The sequence below is a fragment of the Hippoglossus hippoglossus genome, chromosome 2 (genome assembly GCF_009819705.1).
Source record: "Hippoglossus hippoglossus isolate fHipHip1 chromosome 2, fHipHip1.pri, whole genome shotgun sequence".
NCBI classification, from domain to species: Eukaryota; Metazoa; Chordata; class Actinopteri; order Pleuronectiformes; family Pleuronectidae; genus Hippoglossus; species Hippoglossus hippoglossus.
In genome coordinates, this window is record NC_047152.1 from 10,096,094 (window position 1) to 10,116,640 (window position 20,547).

General features: G+C 48.7%; 1 protein-coding gene across 3 annotated transcripts in view; it reads left to right on the forward strand.

The window, feature by feature from the left end:
• LOC117776946 (receptor tyrosine-protein kinase erbB-4-like) overlaps positions 1-20,547 on the forward strand; it is a 185,700-nt gene that overhangs the window by 161,155 nt on the left and 3,998 nt on the right. The window contains exons 20-25 of one of the 3 annotated variants that reach the window (XM_034611380.1): positions 2,017-2,202; positions 16,081-16,242; positions 17,618-17,693; positions 17,805-17,951; positions 20,074-20,171; positions 20,255-20,425. In XM_034611380.1, coding sequence (XP_034467271.1) covers positions 2,017-2,202; positions 16,081-16,242; positions 17,618-17,693; positions 17,805-17,951; positions 20,074-20,171; positions 20,255-20,425 — 840 coding nt within the window. The remainder of the gene's footprint in view (positions 1-2,016; positions 2,203-16,080; positions 16,243-17,617; positions 17,694-17,804; positions 17,952-20,073; positions 20,172-20,254; positions 20,426-20,547) is intronic. The other 2 variants (XM_034611395.1, XM_034611388.1) reach the window with 2 other exon arrangements.

The window sequence follows — 20,547 nt, forward strand, 5'->3', positions numbered from 1 at the left end:
CACACACTCCGATACCCCACACATACAAACACACACACACACACAGATATAATCTAACGCTGCACACTTTACAACAAAAGGCTCCCCAGGTGGTGGTGGTGGCCTCGCTGGCATGTGAGAGATGCAGGCCGATTTGCCTGTGTTGGCAAATATGTGAGTGAGCGATATGTGAAATACTCTCATTTAGTGTGTGTTGATGCACACACACACACACACAGACACACACGTGTTTGCTGGAACATACACCAGTTTCAGCTCTGCCAGTCGATCACCCTGCGTTTGTGCGCGTGTGTGTGTGTGATAGAAAGTGAGCAAGTGAGTTAGATGTGGAAGGAAGGTCAGCCGGCGGTAATGGAGGTCAGCGCTGAGGGAGATGAGAGAGAAACCAAAACACACACATTCCTGCGTGCACACTCATGCACGCTGCACAACTCCTTGTAACGTTTGCCCTGGGAGTAAAAAGCAGGAGCAGGAATTTAGCCCGACATAGTTTACGACTCGTGGGTCTTTTGGGATCACAGAGTGAGAATAAAAGACACAAACACTCTCCTCCCTGTTTCTTCCTCTGCTGATCCCGGGTGGCGTCCGCACGCGGCGTGGATGTGGCTGCAGTCGTATAACACGGAGCGGTCACAGGGGGAAGCAGGTGGTTTTATGAAGTGGAGATGTAGTGGCTCTGCTTTGGACTGGGAGGCTGTGTTTAAATCAGGCCACCGATGGTGCCAGCAGCTCCTGCATGGCCTATGGCCCCCCCCTCTTGTTTAGAATGAATCTACTCACACACAGCAGCCGGCCCACTCTCCCTCTGAGCTCATTCTGTAGCATCTAAATTTAAAAAGGCACCTCATCTATCTATCTGCTGCCCCGGGGGCCAAGCCTGGATACACACCCCCTCGACCAGAGAAGGAGAGAGAGAGAGAGAGAGTGTGTGTGTCCTTGAGTGTGCGAGTGCTTTAGAGATCTGCCAGGAGTGTGTGTCCATGTGAATGGACACGAGATGTGGACGAGATGAGGGCTGAAGTGTTTTCAAGCCAGAGTGCTGCTTCTGCTCTGCCCTAATGCAAAAACACGCCAGCCCCCCGTCGTAAAACACTTCATCACCGGCACACATCCTCCTGCTGGCCGCTCCGCAATAACAATTACCCGACGTCGATTCTCAAATGTTCAAACCTCTGCGTCCATCTGCTGCCGAGCGAGAGAGACGAGAGCCGAGCCAGAAAAATGCATTTTACACTCCGAATCAAACCAGACGGAAAAATGAAAAGTAGCTCATGAAATCAGACACACGGGGGCTTTGTATTAGGCTCTGTGTCGTTTTTAGTGTTTCCATTGTGTTGGTGCAACATTTAAGATCGTCTCCGTGCTGAAATCCAGATGAAAACACAGCTTTGAAGGTTTGTGCAGGATCTTGTCTCCCGGCGAGACGCTCCGTGGACAGATGCTGTGCATGCAGATATACTCATCATCCCACAAGTCTTAATTTATGCATCGAAGTCCACCTCCACCAGGAAGTCTGGAATACAGTGCAGCATTATCCAAGGATAATAGATGCGTGGACAGACACACTGAGCTGTGCTTAGAAACAGGAGATAATGGAGCAGTGACATGAGAGTCCAGACCCCTCTGAGTTCCCAAGATTCCTTTGTGACACTAAATCGTTCCTTATTATTTTCCAAGCAGACATTTGTTGGACAAAGAAACCAGTGAAACAAACGATCCCACTGAATAATCATGTTTTTCTATTTTGAGGTTTTATTTATCTGAACTGTGGTTTGACGATTTATTTCTTTTTAAGGGCTTGGATTTTACTTTAGCGTTTCCTTCAGACAGAAGCCTCCATTCATTTTGATTGTGTCCTGTGCCACTCAGAGGAAAACCTTGTGGCTCTGCAGGGAACAGCACAGAAACATGTGAAGAGGGTTCATTGTGTCTTTTTGTCAATAGATTTTATTTATGTCCACAAACTGCAACAGTCGCCTTAGTCCCTCTCTGTCCTCGTCCCCCCCTCTCACCCAGGAGGCCCTGATCATGGCCAGCATGGAGCACCCCCACCTGGTGCGTCTGCTGGGCGTCTGCCTGAGCCCCACCATCCAGCTGGTCACCCAGCTCATGCCCCACGGCTGCCTGCTCGACTACGTGCACGAGCACAAGGACAACATCGGCTCGCAGCTGCTGCTCAACTGGTGCGTCCAAATCGCCAAGGTAAGAGGAGCGACGACGGCGTGCGGTGGAGCTGCGTGGTCGTGTGTGTCTGTGCTGCTGACGATTCGACAGGTGTGTGTGTGGTTGGTTTGTGTTCATGTCGTAAGAATCTGATGGTTTCCAACCAGCATTTGATGGATGGTGACATGTAGAAGAGGTTTGAATGTCCTATTTAAGCAGCTTTTTCACAACTGTTCCTGATTTCTATGACCTTTCGAGACTTTCCAGCATCGAGCTCCTGTTTAACCTTAGAATCTGATCCTTCTTGTCCTCACCCCTTCACACGCTGATCACTTCCACGACCCCCTGCACAACACTGTGTGGTTTTTCTGCAGCACACAAGCCCAGTTCCCCTCGATCTCAGCCAAACAACACACGTTCCTCCTTCAGGAACCGAGTGACGATGCAAGATGTTAACAAATTAAGTCCACGCGTTGCTGCTCAAACAGAATCTGCACTGCGGCTCGTTGAAACAGCAGCAAGGCTTGAAATATATATCGCGTGTGCTCTCGCTTGCCCAAATAACATGTGTGTGTCTTGTTTGCAAATGAAGACGACGCAGCCCGGCAGCTTGATAGTGTCACAGCCTGGAAAGATTTAACTTGTGTGAGTTACAGCTACAGGACGGCGGTGGGGGGTGCGGAGCTGTGCAGGGAGACATATGCTGAGATGCAGCGGCATCAGATCCTGAAGATTATCCGACTAAAGGCTGATTCACAGCCGGCTTTGATCAGTTTGATACTTGATGTGTTTCGTTGGCAGAGCAGAGGTTTGTTGTTGTTGCTGTTCGTCAATTAGCTGTGAAGTATGAAGCGTGACGTCACCCGTTGGTTTGTGAGTTCGACATTTCGTCCAGCGCCATCTTGAAACCACTCTGCAGCTTCACATCTATTTATTTACTAAACTGATCCCAGTGATGATGGCAGCTAAAGTGACACAGGAAATTACACAGTTATTCACAGGACTACACGAATTACACAGGAATGAGATAAAAGCGATTTCAGAGCATGTGGCTGAACAGTTGCCGTGTTCATGTGACTCCTGACGATGCAGGAGAGAGAGCAGGGATCGGATCTGTGTGAGCGAGAGCCTGTGAAGACGAGGAAAAAAAAAACAGTGAGTCATCCAGCCATGTGTCAGCTTTTAGCTCCGTTACTAAACTGCTGGAACTGCACAGGTTGTTCTTCGTTTGACATCAGATCTGTCTTCAGGGACACTGTGCAGCTGCTCCTCAGACATGCACTGAACTCCAGAGAACCTCCTGACATTCTGCGGAGGACATGTGCGGGTCAACACAACTGTCCGAGTGAGAGGCTGCAGACTTTCTGTGGACTTTCTCCGGCCAGCCCCCGAGTAAATGTCTGCAGAGAGTCCGGAGGAGCCGACGTGAGAACACGTGCAGCAGGACATGATTCTCAGGATTCACCACGATGCACAGAAAGAAAACAAATGTCTCAGGATGAAAAAGTGAAGCTGTGCACGTAGAAGACGCAGGTGAAGACGTCACGAGAGCTTTTGGTGATAAGATACGACACGTGATACCTGCAGCGGGATAGATATCACACTCTAGAGATTTCTGTGAACACGTCTGAGAGGAGAATCTCTCCAGAGAAGGTCCAGACCCAGATCTTGGGTCAGATCATGTCTGCAGGATTGTTGTATTTTTAAATGGAGGCTCAATAAGAAGTCACAGACCTGCACGACGCCATGAAACCAGTCTGCATGTGTAGATAACTTCCTGTTTCTATAGATTTCCTCTTCACCAGTCAGACTGTTGGTATTGATCCATATCGATAAGGAGAAGAGATTCTGGTATGAACCGTCTGAGTGCTTTTCATGGACGTTGGCGTGCGAGGGCTTAACCCTGGACCTGCTGATGGATGACGACCCCGCAGCTCTTCAGGAACACGTTACTTAAGCAGCTACTTATTGGCCTAATTGGATTCGATTTCACCTGTGGAGGCAGGAGAGCAGACGTGTCAGCTCCTCTGCTCGTCGGTGAGCGAGGAGGAGGATTATTCACCCCCGTCCTCCAGCCGCACTTCACTGTGACACTCACTTCAGTAAATAGACGGTGATTTATAGAAATAACCGCCCCTCCGTTCTCCGCGGTGCGGAGCGTTGATGCAGCAGCTGGATTGATTGACGGATAATCTGTTTCTATTGAGTGAATTAGTGAATCAATGTGGAGGGATCGATTGGGTTTCTTGTTCCTATTAACTGCAGAAGGTTCTGGATAATAAGGAAAAGCAACATTAGACTCTCACCACACGAGGCAGCGTGATTGGTCGAGGTGTCGTTGTGATCTGAACATCTCAGTCTCACTCACGATCCTGCAGATGCTGCTCATGGAGCTGAACTGCTTGTTACAGCCAGGTAGCTCTCTTCTTCTTCTCTGGTGGATTAGCCCCTTGGTCCTCCATCACATCGCCCAGAGGCCTTCTTCAAACCAGAACAGAAAGATGTTCTCTCAGGTGTTTGTCCGTGAGCATTAATGTGTCTTTGCATTTATGTGTGTGTGTGTGTGTGTGTATCCGAGCACATGCTTGAGTGGCTGTGTGTGTGTGAGCATGTGAGGGGAATAAATAACACCGAGTCCTCTTCTCTGAGTGATTTTTTCGCTCTCAAGGTAATGATGGGGAACCTCTTCTCCAGAAGAGCAGCATCCTTCCAAAGACACACAATTTTCTGGCAAAGAGGAGAATAATTTCCCCTCTGTCCTCAATTAGCTGTGAAAAGGTTGTTGTTACGACGGAGGAGGGGGGGGGGGGGGGCGAAGAGAAGGTGTGAAAAGAGCAGAGTGGGTAGAGAAGTAAAGATCACAGGACGTACGGACCGACTGAGGACCAGGTTTCCACTCTTCATCTCAGCAGGAAAGGGAATCAGTCTCAGGGGTTCAGGAGGTGTGACTGTGTCGGGGTAATTATTACTACTCACACATTAAAGTCTTGAGAATTATTATAATTAAGATCCATTAGAAGTTCGTTCTAATATCAAATTAAACAGCCGTGTGATTCGCTGACGGCCTCTACAGGACGTACACACCACAGCCCTTACAGAATAATGATTACAGAACACAAAGTACAACGTGCTGCACAACAACACAACAAATGGTTAAAATCCAGAAGGAAGCGCATCAATAGTAATGATAATAGTCTGTAGCCGAGACTTGAAAGGAGACAGCGACTCAGGATGGATAATTTAACCTCTAACAATTGATCATACATCACACAACGGCACCACGCTACCTGGAGAACTCCTCTGTAATTTGAGTCAGTAAACAGAGACGGAGCCGTGACCATCGCTCTCCTTCAGTCAAAGAGCGTAAACATCATTACTCTGCCGTTAATAACTGCCCTCCATAGTCTCCCATTCATAAAGGAGACAGGGGAAGCCTCCCCACCATCGCTCTTCATCACACGCCGAATGGAAGAATGTAAACACAATTATTTTGGGAAATATAATTAAGTGTGCCGGGGGCCTGATAGCGTTCGACACAATCCTTCTTTTTAAAATGTTAACTTGTGAAAATATGAAGCGCAAACAGCCGAGAAGTGTCCTTGAGTAAAGCACCTGAGGGAGTTAAAGATACAACTGAGGCTGAGCAGCGACTCTGACATGATCCCTTCAGCTGTGAGTCAGTCACACAAACACCGGCCTGATGAACCCGAGGATTTATTATCTGATATTGATTTTGATAATTGAGAACAGATCAGACTGTGAAGCAACATGGACGACACGGCTCCACTTCCTGCCGTCACCGTAACCTTGAACCTTGAATCTACTCAGTTACAGTTTGTGTATTCTTAGAACAATGGCCCAAGACGTTCACGTGCTCCAGTTTCTCCATGATGTCATGGCGGTTTGCCAGCCCCCCCCGCCGCCGCCGCCGCCGCCGCCGCAACAACTGCACAAACACCAGCCGTATGTGGGCTGTGACCCGGGCAGTTGACCGCTGCGCTGCAAATTGATTGGCCGAGGCCTGTCGCCAGGCAGTGACTCTTCATCACTGAGTGTTTTGGGCATTGAGATAATGGCCCCCATTAATCTACAGGCACACTCAGGGCTGCCCCAGTCCGACTGGAGCGCACACACACTCACACACACACACACACACACACACACACACACACACACACACACACACACACACACACACACACACACACACACACACACACACACGTGGACCTACAGACATGATGCAGGACACACAGTCTCTTTCGATCTGTGTGAATGGCCTGTAATTTATTCTCAGTCTTTCATTTCCCTTCTTCCCTCCACCTTTCTATTCCTCTCTCGTCCTCTGTTTCCTCTCAAGTTATTTTACTTTCCTGTTCTTAAGGTTCTTTGTAGTCTTTTCCCCCCGTTCGTTTCCTTTCCTTTCCTTTCCTTTCCTTTCCGTTCCTTTCCTTTCCTCCCTTCTTCTGTCCATCCTCCCCGTGCCTTCATTTCAATTCCTTTTCTCTGCTCTCCTCTTCTTCCTGTTCTCTCCGTCCTTCCTTCCTCCTCCTCACTTTTTGTCTCCTCCGTTCACTCGTAAACATTTTTCGTGTCTTTTCTTTTCTACCAAGCTGCACATTTCTCTGTTTCCATGGCGGCCCTGTGCCGGGGTGAGCACAGGTCAAAGTTTGACCTACATCTCCTGGTACATTACGCACTCCAGGCCACGTATCCTCGAGTGACTCTGTGTGTGTGTGTGTGTGTGTGTGTGTGTGTGTGTGTGTGTGTGTGTGTGTGTGTGTGCGTGCGTGCGTGGTTACAAAACTAGAAAAATGACCTCCTTCTCGCTATTCTTTCTCTTTCAGTCTCCCTCTCTTGTCTCCATCTTTTCTTTATCTTACTCTCTCTCACACACTCTCTCTCTCTCTCTCTCTCTCTCTCTCTCTCTCTCTCTCTCTCTCTCTCTCACACTCTCTCTCTCTCTCTCACACTCTCTCTCTCTCTCTCTCTCTCTCTCTCTCTCTCTCTCTCTCTCTCTCTCTCTCTTTCATTCTCACACTCTCTCTCTCTCTCTCTCTCTCTCTCCCTCTCCCACACACACACTCACACACAAACACACACACACAGTGCAGAGTATTTTTTTCATTAGCTTTTGGATTATTAATGGAATAATTAGGTTTGGGATGTATTTTAATGAACAAATCAATCACTGAATTAAATATGGGATCTGAACTAAGTGTATGTGGGGCTACGGGAGTCTTTTAATTTGCCTCCCCTCTTTCTCTCGCTCGCTCTTTCTCTCCGTCTTCCTTTCACAAGTTTCTCTCCTCGGGCTCAGTGTAATGAAAGTAGCCCAGATTCGACGAGTGGCTGTCCTGTCCTGAAATGATTGGCTTTGGCACCGCGGCCCGAGTCTGGACGGGAGTCTTGATTGGTTTTCGGGGGCGCTGGAGGTGGGACGGCGTGTATCTAGGTCACAGTCGGGGCCTGTGGTCGGCGAGTGATTCCTGTAAACACCCCCGATGGCAAACTGGTGGACTGGCATTAACACAACGTGCCCTGCAGGAGAGGCCTGCAGGTGGAGGAGAGCCGAGCTGTCATGGCGGCGGCGGCGGACAGTATTTTACAGATTGACAGTGCTAATGATGGCGCAGAACATTGACCTAAAATAAAGGCGAGCTCGTTACTGTACCACGTCCTGGTGAAATATGCATGGAGGCATGTGTGCAGGAGCAAAGATTTGTTTAAATTTACAGTATTTGCTTTGAGTTAAAGTGTGTGTGAGGAAAACTAAGCACGTGCAGGGTCGAGAAAATACTGCACACACACACACACACACACACACACACACACACACACACACACACACACACACACACACACACACACACACACACACACACACACACACACACACACACACACTCCTTCACGGTGTGTTTTCTGGCCAACTCAGCAGACGTGTCCTGCCACTGCTTACTCAGGGAAAGGAAAAGTTAAATCTCTGGACTTTTAAATGTGGCTCCTGATCCTTGGCCCCTCATGTGTGCGTAGATGCACCGATGTGTACGCAGCTGTGTGTGTGTGTGTGTGTGTGTGTGTGTGTGTAGATCTGCATCCCGCGGTGGCTCCCTGGAGATGCCGCCACCCGATGGCAGGAGATGCAGTCTGGTCAAGCTTAGCGCGGGGGGGGCTCTCTCTCCGTGTCATTCATTTCCCTGCAAAACGCTGCTGAGCAAACACTTCTCTCCTGGACTCATTAGCTGAAACACTTTCTCCTGCTCCCGTCGTCCCCCTGACTCCGCAGCACAGATCCTTCATGTGTCTCCCCCCCCCCCCCCCCTCTCTCCCTGGAGGATGGATTCCTCTCACTTCACCCCCCCCCCCCCCCGTGCGTCTCATCAGGTCGTCACATCTCGGTGGAGGAAAGTCTCAATGGACTCCTGCTCCTGTGGGACACCAGCATTTACATATTTCTTTATCTGTTTTCTTTATTCTGAATTCGAGGTATAGGGGAGTATGAAGTATGAAGCAAACTGCATACTTCCATCTGGATTTAAAGCCAACCAGCTCCTCGTGAAGTGCATTTGTCAGTGAACATGTTCAAACAGTGAATATTGTTTCATACAACACACATTAGCGCTCGCTGTCGTCCTGTAGCTATGAATAAAAGGTGTAATGGCAGGAGCAATTATCTGCAGAGTGATGAAAACAGTCGGCTCTGCACTAAAGGCAATTATGATTATTAACCAGAGAGAAACATGACTCGTGTCAACAGCTTCCGCTCGAATCCCAGTTACCGGCTGATGAGTAAATACGACGCAGCCCCGAGGTGAGACGCGTTTTCAACCTCAGCGTGTTCATCAACGTCAAGTCAGACACGAGCAGGAAGAGGAAAGAGTCTGACGGCTGCTGGAGAACATCAGAATCACAGCGTGCAGGAAGTCGACTGACGTGTGGCAAACAAGCCTCGTCAAATTAAAAGCAGCCCAACGTTCACTCGACCCCTGGAAAAAAAGAAGTAAGACTAAACGACCCCCCGGGGGAAGCTGCTTCCAGAACTTTCCACCGTTTCAGTTTGACTTTTATGTGTCGACATTAAAGCATCTCGTCAATTTGGGCTCAAAAATTGAGCAGCAAAGTTCATTCTTGACTTTGGAAATAGTCGTCCCACAAAATCGTGCATATATTCTATAATATTCAGGACTCAGGGTCGACTTACTCATTCTATCCGGACCTTTAAAATGTTTCTATGGTTTCTGAATTTAATACGGATCAATTGATGTGGGCTTGAACATTAAGCATCAAAGTTCATTGTAGACCTTGAAAATAGTCTCAAGGTCAATTGACTGTAATTAATACTTAATGTATTCCATGGTCTGTGAGTTCAATATAAATCTGTCCACATGAAAGGGTCACATTTCATTTTTGATGTTGGAAATATCAGTTGCAGCTCGAGGTCTGCCTGCTGTCTGTTTCCGGAGCTCTCATCCCTATCACTCAATCTTCATCAGCAGCTCAAGTTTGAATTCAAGAATTTATTCCTCAAATAAAGTTTTAATAAAACAAAGTGAAGAAGATCCTAAAGTGCAGCTGTGAGAAACCCTGGTTATTGTTATACATATTAAAACTGGCTGAAAAAGACTTAAAGTGCAGAGTAAGATTAATATATCCCGATCGATTGGTTGATTTATTGATGAGTTGGTGGATCCAGAGCCACCTGGTTCATCCAGTCTCTTTTATTTCTGTCCATATTTTCCACTCAAACACATAATGGACTAAGTCCTATTGAATTGAAAGCTGTCGGCAGCCGGTCCGACGGTGATCCACGTCCAGCACCTCATTTCCCCGGGGCTTCATCAATAATGCAGTCCCACAATTCTTTGCATCTCGGAGCTTGTCGGGGGAGCACGTCACGCCGTGATTACCAAACAGAGCGGCCCACAACACTCTCCTGGCTGCACAACACAAAGCCAACTAATGTGCACCCTGAGCAGTTTCCCCCAACGCATACTCATTTACAAATTCCACCACACACACACACACGCACACACACCCCCGTCAGGAGTGCGTACCACACGCGTCCCTGCTGATGCAACAAAATGAGGAAATGGGGTGGAGGGAGTCCGAGGAGGAGGAGGCGCAGTGGAGGGATAAGCCCCCCGGGTCTTTCTAATTATCTGTAAGGATCAGCAGTGCTCAAGGATGCATAAGGGGAGGGATTTGACGTCCAGATCCACTGGGTAGGGAGGCCTGATTGTATCGGTCACCTCTCTCCATACACACCCATTCTTCATGGCGCCCGCAGCCCAGGCTCATTAGACACAGGCATATGCACGCATGCAGATGAACGGCGGGGGTGGAAATTCACGGGGATTCTCCTGCAGCTCCTCGTGGCCCCGGCCTTCCTGAGCTGTCGTTGTTTGTCTATTAGCAAGTCCTGCAAATGTCTTTTTAACCAAACAAGCACAAGATCATTTCACCGGCTTCTGGTACGAATCAATCCGGTGCAATCAAGTTTTCATTTTGTAGCCTCGCTGTAAACAAAGAGGAGGGAGAGAACAGCTCCGTGCTTCCTCATACTTATCTGGTCTGTAATCATACGTGTGGTTAAACATGTGTGTGCTCATATCGACGCAGCAGCATCGGAGTGTGGAATCGAGGTAAAGTGCGAAGTCCTCTCGCCGTGATAATTATCCACTGTGATTAAAATGTATAACTTCTCAGTGTCGCAGCGAGAACCAGACAAATTACAGGCATTACCGTGAAGGTTGAGAGCGGCGGCGAGCGCGTGGCCCCGCCGCTCAGCTGACTCAAATCCTCGCTGTTTGGTGGGTTCACCTGTCGGACTGAAGAGCTGCGGATGAAACCCGTCATTACCGGCCTCCCGCCGCCTCATCTCAAACTTCACAGGCTCTCACTCGAGAGCTGGTAATTGAAGGCTTGGGGCGGCGTGGTCGCCCTGCAAGGACGTTTCAGCCGCTCCACTGCGAATGTCGTCTTCTGCTGCAGAAAACAATCGATCCCACTGTTACCGCGTTTTTTATTTCTGCTGAATAACTTTCAGGAGTTAAAACTTGATGTCACTGCCTTTACTCCGACTGATTCCCACTTTTGAATTCCACTGCAGCGGCCAGAGGAATATTGACATTTGCTCATGTAAATGTGCCAGCGGGGGGGGGGGGGGTCTTTTATTGGCTGCACACTGACATTTCGGCGGGATCCGTCCGTCCCACAGGAGTCGAGAGCTCAGATACTCTTACACTTGCTCCTCTCTCTTGAGGGGCATGTCATTAAAAACAGACACAGGACATCAAGCGCTGACGAGTTCCAACACTGTTTTTTAAAAGAGAATTTCCCCGTCGGTGAGATGCACACACTCGTGAACACACACTCGTGAACACACACTCGTGAACACACACTCAGGTTGATAGATGGACGTGTTATCTCCTGCTCGGTGGTTACAGAGCGGCTGCCTGCGGAGTAAATGGGCCTTCACCCCGACTCCCACGCCGCCATCATCCACCTGGATCGTTCGCTAACCACCCGCAGCACGCCGGGGCTGCGCTGTCGGTTTCTGTGGCGACGAGTCAAAACGCTGCACTTTCTTTACCCTGCATCTTTTGGTGCAGGAGGTGCTTATAACAAATTTCACCTGAGTACAATTAGAATGTGAGTGACTGATGAAAGAGAGGAGCGTGTGGACACTGATTGGCTCCTTCACAGACACACACACAGACACACACACGTGCTTTGTGCTGCCAGCTCGGTGGGAAGGCCTTCCATTCTATCTCCCCCGCAGCACACGGCGCATGACAGACGACCACCTGCGCCACCTGAACAGACCCATTGTGCGCCCTCCTTATCGCGCCGGTCCCAGTTCTCGGCGTGCGGACAGCCCCATATTCCTCACATTGTTGCTGCCTCTTCAGCCGTGCGGCGGGCGGGGGGGCTTTTCACCGGTGGGGGGGGCTTTCACTGGGCGGGGGTGCACCACATGCTCTTATCGCTCCCTCCGGAAACAGACACCTCACCTTCTGGTTCCTGTGAGAAACTGAGCATCCTGCCTTTTTTCTTCCCAGGTATTCAAATAAGATGTAAAATTAAAAACAGAAATACAGAGCGTGCACACAGGCGTTGTATCATTAAAACTATTTCACCGCCGATGGCCCACGGAGCAGGTTGCCTGGCAACAAATAAGAACAAGTTGCTCTAAATTAAATCTGCAGCTATTCCTCGTTAATGAATGTCTCATGTTTATAATAAATCAGACAAATTCATCTGCTGAGCTTTATTAGCTGCTGTCGTCCATCATGTCCGTCCTCCTCTTCCTCCACTTACCGTCCTACTGCTCTCCTTTATACTCAGCATCTTTTATTCCACAGCTTGGCTCTCCCCCGCTGAGGTGTGCTGCTCCCTGCTGCTCCTCCGCTCCGCTCCTCCTTTCACGCCTGGTTTCATGCTCTTGTTTTCCTCCATTACCGTGGACTCAGATCTTTAGTCTTCTTTTCTTCCTGCGAGGGAGAAGGTGCTCATCTGTCACGGACCAGCCGTGACCTCGCAGGCCGCGCGCTTCAGAAAGCTTTTAGCCTCCATAAACAACTGAGTGCTGTGCGGGGATGAAAAGAGGACGTGGAGAGCCGGTTGAAAACCAGATTTCATCCTGTATGAGGAGGAAAAACTGTCCCAATAAACCACGTCCTCTCAAGAGTCATTTACAGAATGCTTACGACCTTATTACCAACACGTTACTCTCAGATTATCGTCTGAATATAAAGATGGACGACATGACAGCTCCCCAATAGTGAAGCCAAATCATAAGCATCTCCCCCTGGTGGCTGGCTGCAGTATAGGTATTGTATCTGCAAACTGATGTGCAGCATCTGTACTAAACAATAATCTATTTGGTTATTGTCCTAATTATTAGCTGAGCTCTCTATCATTGTGTTTTTACTTGAAAACAAGGAGGATTTATTTTCTGTTTGCAGAAACTCTCCAGGGGAAACGTGTTCGTGTTGCCGTGGTTACCAGCCGATTGATAAACTTAAGTTTGATATTTAAAGAAGCCCCGTGGACCTTTCTCGTAAACAAACTAAAAGTTCTGTTTACGCTCTGTTTCTCATCAGATTCACTTTAAAGTTTGAAACCTGCTCTGAAATCTACATTTGTTTACATCCATGTTTCATTAAACTCCTCTTTATCTTCTTCACTACTTCCTCCTCCTCCTCCTCTTCTTCACCTTCCTCATACTCATCCTCCTATATGCCCTTTTCCTCCTCTTCTTCTTTTTCCAATCCTTCTTCAATCTCTTCATCATCCTTCTTCCCCTACATCCTTCTCATCTTATGTCTCCTTTACCTCTTTTTCCTTATCCTCATCCTCCTTCTTCTCTTCCTTCTTCTTCTTCTTCTTCTTCTTCTCCTCTTTCATCCTCTTCTTCCTCCTCTTCTTCAGAGTCAAATCCCTGCATCACATTAACAAGGCGGCTTAAGGGCGACTTTCTTGTGAACTTTCTGCAAACAAGTAAAACTGTGGCTTCCGCTTCGTAGATAAATTACCAACGTGCAAGTATTATATAAGAAGTTTTCTGTGTTTTGGGGAAGTTAAGACAAGACGCATTTCCCTTCTGTTTCCATGCATCAACACATACATCATCTCTCGTCAGCTGCAAACATGCACGTTGAACTCCGGGACTGCAGCAGCCTCTCGCTCCGCCTCGCTGTTTGAGACTTTACACAGTTTTCTCGAGGACGAGTCTCTAACTGATGGAGCAAAGAGCAACCTGTCACTCATACAGAGTTAATATTGTGTTTGGTTGTGCGTCTCCTCCGTCACCGGGCTCTGAGGTCGTTCACCAAACACTGCAGGTCTAATTGCTTCCTCCACAGGTTGAACAACCACAAATTATCCTATTCCTGCTCCGTTTCTACGGACGTCAGGACTCTGGGGATTTCTGACACTTAAGCAGTGTTAAAGCAGCACAATCAGCGGGACCCTCTCGACCCGAAACCAAGGCTGCCCCCACATCCTCCGCCGGGACGCCGGTGTTTACTGCCTGGAGTGGCTGAGAATTAATTGGCTCCTTGAGCTGCTGTACATTGCCCCCTGTCAGGGCGATGGCCTCCCCTCATTGCCCCGTCACTTTAAGTCTAAGTGTATTAATGGACTGTGTGGGCCATTGATTCCTAATTCCTCTCGACGTCGACACCGGGGATAAATATCGCGTGGCCCGGTCGTCTTCGGGCTTATTGTAATCAGCGTTGTTATTGATCGTCTGGCCGCACCCCCCCAGAAGTAATCTATTTTAAATACACTTTCAGTCAAAGGAGGGGGGGGGGGGGGGGGGGGGGGGGGTAGGCCTGGTCCCTGCCCCTTGTTTCATGTGGGAGAGGAAGAAGCAGAGAGAAGAGGAAGAGACGCAGAGACAGACTGTCACAGTCACAGTGTGTTCAGTGAAATACATCTTTCTTTTCCATAGAGGTGGTCTCCGGGTGGTCTCTGTCAGCGTGTGTGTGTGTGTGTGTGTGTGTGTGTGTGTGTGTGTGTGTGTGTGTGTGTGTGTGTGTCTGTCTGCGCGTCTGTCTGCGCGAGGCCGGAGGATGATGGATGAGGGCTCAGCCAGCGGCAAGCCAGACGTCGACGCTATCGATTTGTCCTCACATTCGTCTGGGGGGAGGCGGCGTGCGGCGACTCGCCACGATGAGCATTTCAACACAGTGCGGCTCGATATTTGTGCTCAGACACACACACACACACACACACACACACACACACACACACACACACACACACACACACACACACACACACACAGTATTTTCTCCATAAGTATTTCAAATGGCCGATGATTCTCTCGCGCCAGCAGAGCCTTGGTAGACATTTTTCATTGTCTGCTGAGTACAATGAGTGTGTCCCTCCTCGCCCAGGTGTTTTTATTGATCTGCCTGCAAAGTGGCATCCACTTGTTTAACATCCAGTCTAATACACTTCAACTGCTGCGGCCTTGTCAGTCCGCCCGCCTGCTTTGTGCAGCCGGAGAGGAGCGCGTACGTTTTCTGAAGAAAGGCCGACATGTGTGTTCATGTGCCCGCGAGCGAGTGTGTGTGTTTTTCTACTTGTAGCATTCCTGTGTGTGTGTGTGTGTGTGCACGATCGCATGGCTGCAAAAGGGTTTTTTGTGCGACTGTCAAGGGGTCCTTGCTGCGTCCAGCCCATTGAGCAACAAATTAAGGCTGCAGAGCAAAGTTGCCATTCTCCGCGCTCAAGGCTTTGTTGTTTTTTCCCCTCACTTGCTTTGCTCATCGGCTGTTCATAATCAACTGGAAGGACGGCCATTCTTCTCGCTGCCCAGCCATCTTGAAAATGGCCCCAATTATCAAGGACACGGAGGCGGACAGAGACGCAATCTCAGACCATGAGGGAACAAGATTACACTTGAGCTGCAACAAGAGGTAGATAGTGGTGCAGGGCACTTTAAGAGAGGAGAGACACTGGAGGAGAGAAGGAAAGGTCACGAAGAATTGAAGAGTTTCCAGCAGAACTGTTCTCAACCGTTTTCCTCATGTTGATGTGAAGTCAGATAACTGCGTCTCAGAAACCTCTGAGATTTGTTTTTTTTTAAATTCAGATTCAGTTCTGCTGCACTCGCTCATCAAAAGTCAGACTCTGACTTTCTGACATTTCTAGAACGCTATAAAATCTGCCTGCGATTCTCTGCCTCTCGTGCACGGGATCCGTGGAGGATTGAATCCCAGTGTCCTTGTGGGTGTGTGGTTAATGATGATGACAGTTATGACAATCATTTTTAATGTTAGCGCTGGCATTTACCGCTTCGACGATCTCAGGCTGCTCCCGTTGTCAAATCTAAAATGATAAATGTCTCCTCGCGAGGATTCACCATCTCCTCTCGCCTTTGTCTGTCTCCCTCTCTCTCAGGGGATGATGTACCTGGAGGAGCGGAGGCTGGTCCACCGGGACCTGGCCGCCCGCAACGTGCTGGTGAAGTCGCCCAATCACATCAAGATCACCGACTTCGGCCTGGCGCGGCTGCTGGACGCCGACGAGAAGGAGTACAACGCAGACGGGGGCAAGGTTGGTGTAAGTGGAGGCGTGTGCATGTTTTTTTGCAGAAAACCAGAAAAGTCATGAAGTGAAATATCAGTGGCAAAAACAATTTGCAGCTCCACCTCGTGAGAAGTTGGATGCGATGCAAAGAGACGCGATTTAGCTATTTCCCTTTTTCATATCAGGCATTTTAACGTGAATCCAGAACTTTAAATGACGTGAAAATGCTTCTTTATCACATCCAGCGTCTTGGTCTTTGAATTTTGCAGATGAACACACAGTTTCCAGCTTGTGATAAAAGAAGAGCAGAAATAAATGTGCTTTGTGTGTCACGGAGCAGCATCTTTAACATTTCCAAATCTGCGAAACTCCTGTGAACTCAGCTCCGGTAAAATACAATTTAGAAACACTTCATCTGAACAATGATGCGGCCGCGCCTGCACTCGGTTTGTTTTGTTCGGGGACCCGGGCTACATTAATCAGAGGCCCCTTCTCTTCCCCTCACTCGAGACTTACTATGCAAATTGTTCTGATCAACTGGCTTTATTAAATTGGCTCGTTCATTGCTGCATCTATTGCGCCGGAGGCCTGGAGGTAGCCGCTGCGTCTCGAGTTGGAGTTGTTATCTCCGAGCACGAGAGAGAGAGTGGGAGAGGAAAGTGTTTTTCTAGCCGCAGCCGTCGGAGTGATTGACTCCTCGCTGGTGGTCACTGATGACTCGGTGAATGAGAGCTGTTGTCAGCACATCTGCAGCTTCGCCGTAAAGACAGACGCCCCACGGGAGGTAAATCAACGCAGATGGGAGCGGAGGCTCGCTGTCACGTTTCCAACCTGAACGGTTTTTATTTCCCCTCTTCCTGTTCATTTCCCTGAGGAGCACATGTGTATGTCATGCAGCTGTATTTTAAAGAGTGGTGTGTGCAAAAGGCCAGATAATTGCCTTGTTCACTGGGCTCTGCAGCGGAGGACGCCCTCCTACAGTCAATATGGAAATCGTATGGATGTTCGGATGCGCGTCGTCGTCCTTGTGTGGAAAAGAGAGAGAAGAGCTCTTTGTTATTGCTGCTTCACACTCGGCCTCCTCTTCTAAACCTATAGGCCGTGGAGATAACGTGAGACAAATGGCCGACACATTCCCATTTAGCATCTTAAACAGGCGTGCACGCTGTCGATGATCCCCGGGGTGGACTGACGCTAATCAATCACACTACTTGAGTAATATCGAGCAGAGCAAAACTATGGTTGAAAGAGTCGTCGATTTCCCGATCTGGTCTCCCAAACACAAGATTAAACGCCGAGCCGGCTGTGGAGCGAGAGAAGTTCAGTGTGGAACCGAGGTTGAAATAAATATGATGAATGTCTTCTTGATGCATCGTAAACAGCCTCTCGTGTGTCTGTGTCTCCGCAGATGCCCATTAAGTGGATGGCTCTGGAGTGTATTCACTACAGGAAGTTCACCCATCAGAGTGACGTGTGGAGTTATGGTGAGTGTGTTACGTCATCAACAAGCTGCTTCCTTTATGTGCCTCCTCATCTCCCCGTCTTCATCATCTCTCACTGTCTGTCTTCACCCCCCCCCCCCCCACCCCCCCAAGGCGTGACCATCTGGGAGCTGATGACATTTGGCGGCAAACCGTACGACGGCATCCCCACGAGAGAAATCCCCGACATCCTGGAGAAAGGGGAGCGCCTGCCGCAGCCGCCCATTTGCACCATCGACGTCTACATGGTCATGGTCAAATGTGAGCCAGCAAACACACACACACTCAGACACACAAAGACGAGCGTGGGGCGCGATATAAAAAAACGTAGCGACCAGGTTAAATCGTTGTGTTTGTCCGAGCTGCACACACATCAGGAGTGATGGGGGGGGGGGGGGGGGTCATAATTCCTTTCTCTTTCCTTTTCCCCCGAACAATTTGAACTGGTTTTCCATTGAGAAATAACATTTTGTGGTTGAGCTGTAAAGTGGTGATGATGTCCTGAGGTCTCAGACGCACCATCAGGGAGGCGGCTGTAAGAACAGGACGAGGCTCGGGTGTGTGAGAACGAGACGGACGGAGCACGACACGGAACCAGCTCCGAACGTGCTGTTTAGATTTATTAAGGATTAAATTAATATCTCTGGATTCACTTTCTTGCCAAGATGAGACATTTAGCTAAAAGTCTTTAAACCATTCGTGTCCACTGGTCCTGCTCTGGCCCAGTTTGTAGGTAACGTATTAATTATCTCTTGATCAAGTTAAATCCAGTCTGTCACAGTTAAACGCTTCATGTTTTTAATATTTATCTGTTAAATGTGATATTTGAGCTCTGGGGATTTGGTTCAACGCTGAAACATGAAATCAAACCCGACAGAAAACAGAGAATCCTGTCGTCACACCGAGCTTCTGCTTCCTTGTTCGTGTCGTCTTCCATCTGGACCCACACACCTCCCTCCCTGCAGCCGTCCTGCTCACCCCCCCCCCCCCCCCCCCCCCCCGGCTGGATCCACAGCCCTGGTGTTGGTGCACGAGGCTGCAGAGGATCCACCCTCACACATTTTACAGGAATGGCTCCAGGTGCACGTGCCAGTCCTCGCTCCTCGCTCGGCCAGCTGACGGCTGCTCGGCTTTCCCCTCTGCCGGCACCAGGCTGGTCATCCTCCACCTCGACTGAACTCAGCGACTCGTCTCTCTCTCGTCTGCTGACGGCTGCAAATCTCTTGAAAAATGTCCTCACATCATCGTCTTTTCCCTTTAATGACTTCTCTTCCCCCGCACAAATATTGTACGTGTGCCATGAATCTGCTTCTATTATCGGCAGCTTGTAACTCTGTGAATCTAAACTTGCACTCATTGTGATTCACTGTGGACGAGGACGACAGCCGAGTGCTTGAAATGCCAAACGTGTTGAGAGGGAACGATGTGATCCAGCTCGGAACTCCACATCAAAACATATTCCCACGACCAAAATGTTAATCCAACCCAAATGTCATAATATCTAATTGTTTTTTATCCAAATGAAAAATGATTGCCACTGGCTTCTGACAGCTCAGACGCAATCCACTGAAGCCCTGAAGCCATTTAGCATAATAACGAAGCGGCAGCTGATTCGTTCGGTCCTGGAGGAGGAAATACATTTCATCAGACGTGTTATGACAATAATATTAAAAACGCTGAGGTCAAAAGGATTCCCTTAACTTACCGTGCTGCAGAAACGCTTCAGGCTGCTCCTGGTTCCCTGATTGAGATGTCATATGCTACAGTTCGTATTTCTATCTCCTTTTTTACCCATAGTGCAATGCTGCACTCAGGTCAACGGGGTCACGCCACTTGTTAGAGGTTCTCTGTGTTTATAACATCCGAGATGTCAGGGAGAGAGGGAGCTGGGCCTCTTGAGTTGCTCTTGAGCAAGGCATGCAACCCTCACAATGCATCAAACCTCATAAAAGTGACTTCACTTTATTGTTTGTTTATACAGCTTCCAATTCCTGCAGCTCACCGTGTGTTCTTTACTACAAATCTTCAAATATATTACTTTAACCAACCTCTGCAGCCTCCTCCTCCTTTAGAGATTGAGTACACACAGAGACACACACAAACACACACACACACACACACACACACACACACTATAATATCCCAGTTATTTGTTGAACATTATGTTTTTCTTTGAGCTCAGAGACAGACAACAATGACCGAGCTGAGAGAAAATGAATTATGACAAACTGAAAGTGCAGTAGACGGTCAGAAATCGTCTTCCCCAGAGAATGACAATAAACTGGACCACAGAATATTGAGAGAAACTTTAACAGCTTTGGTTTGGAGACTGTTCCTCACTCGGTGTTTTATTCACATCCTTTGTTGTGTGCTTCTTCCTCAGGCTGGATGATTGATGCAGACAGCAGGCCCAAGTTCAAAGAGCTGGCTGCGGAGTTCTGCAGGATGGCCCGTGACCCCCAGCGGTACCTGGTCATCCAGGTGGGTTCTCCTGAAGGGGTTCACTGCTGGAGCTCTTTATAATAAGGCTTTTCTGGACATTCAAATATGTGCTTTGTGCTCAGGGAGACGACCGGATGAAGCTGCCCAGCCCCAACGACAGCAAGTTCTTCCAGAGCCTCCTGGACGAGGAGGATCTGAACGACCTGATGGACGCTGAGGAGTACCTGGTGCCTCGAGGCTTCAACATGGCTCCTCAGGCGTACAACACCCGGCCTCGGGTTGACTCCAACAGAGTAAGGAAACACGCAAACATGTGGAAAACGGATTCTTAAACATTTTACAGCCTTAGCTTTAAAGGATAGTCGATGAAAATGGCTCAATGTGGAATTTCTAACCATAAAACTTCCTCCCTACA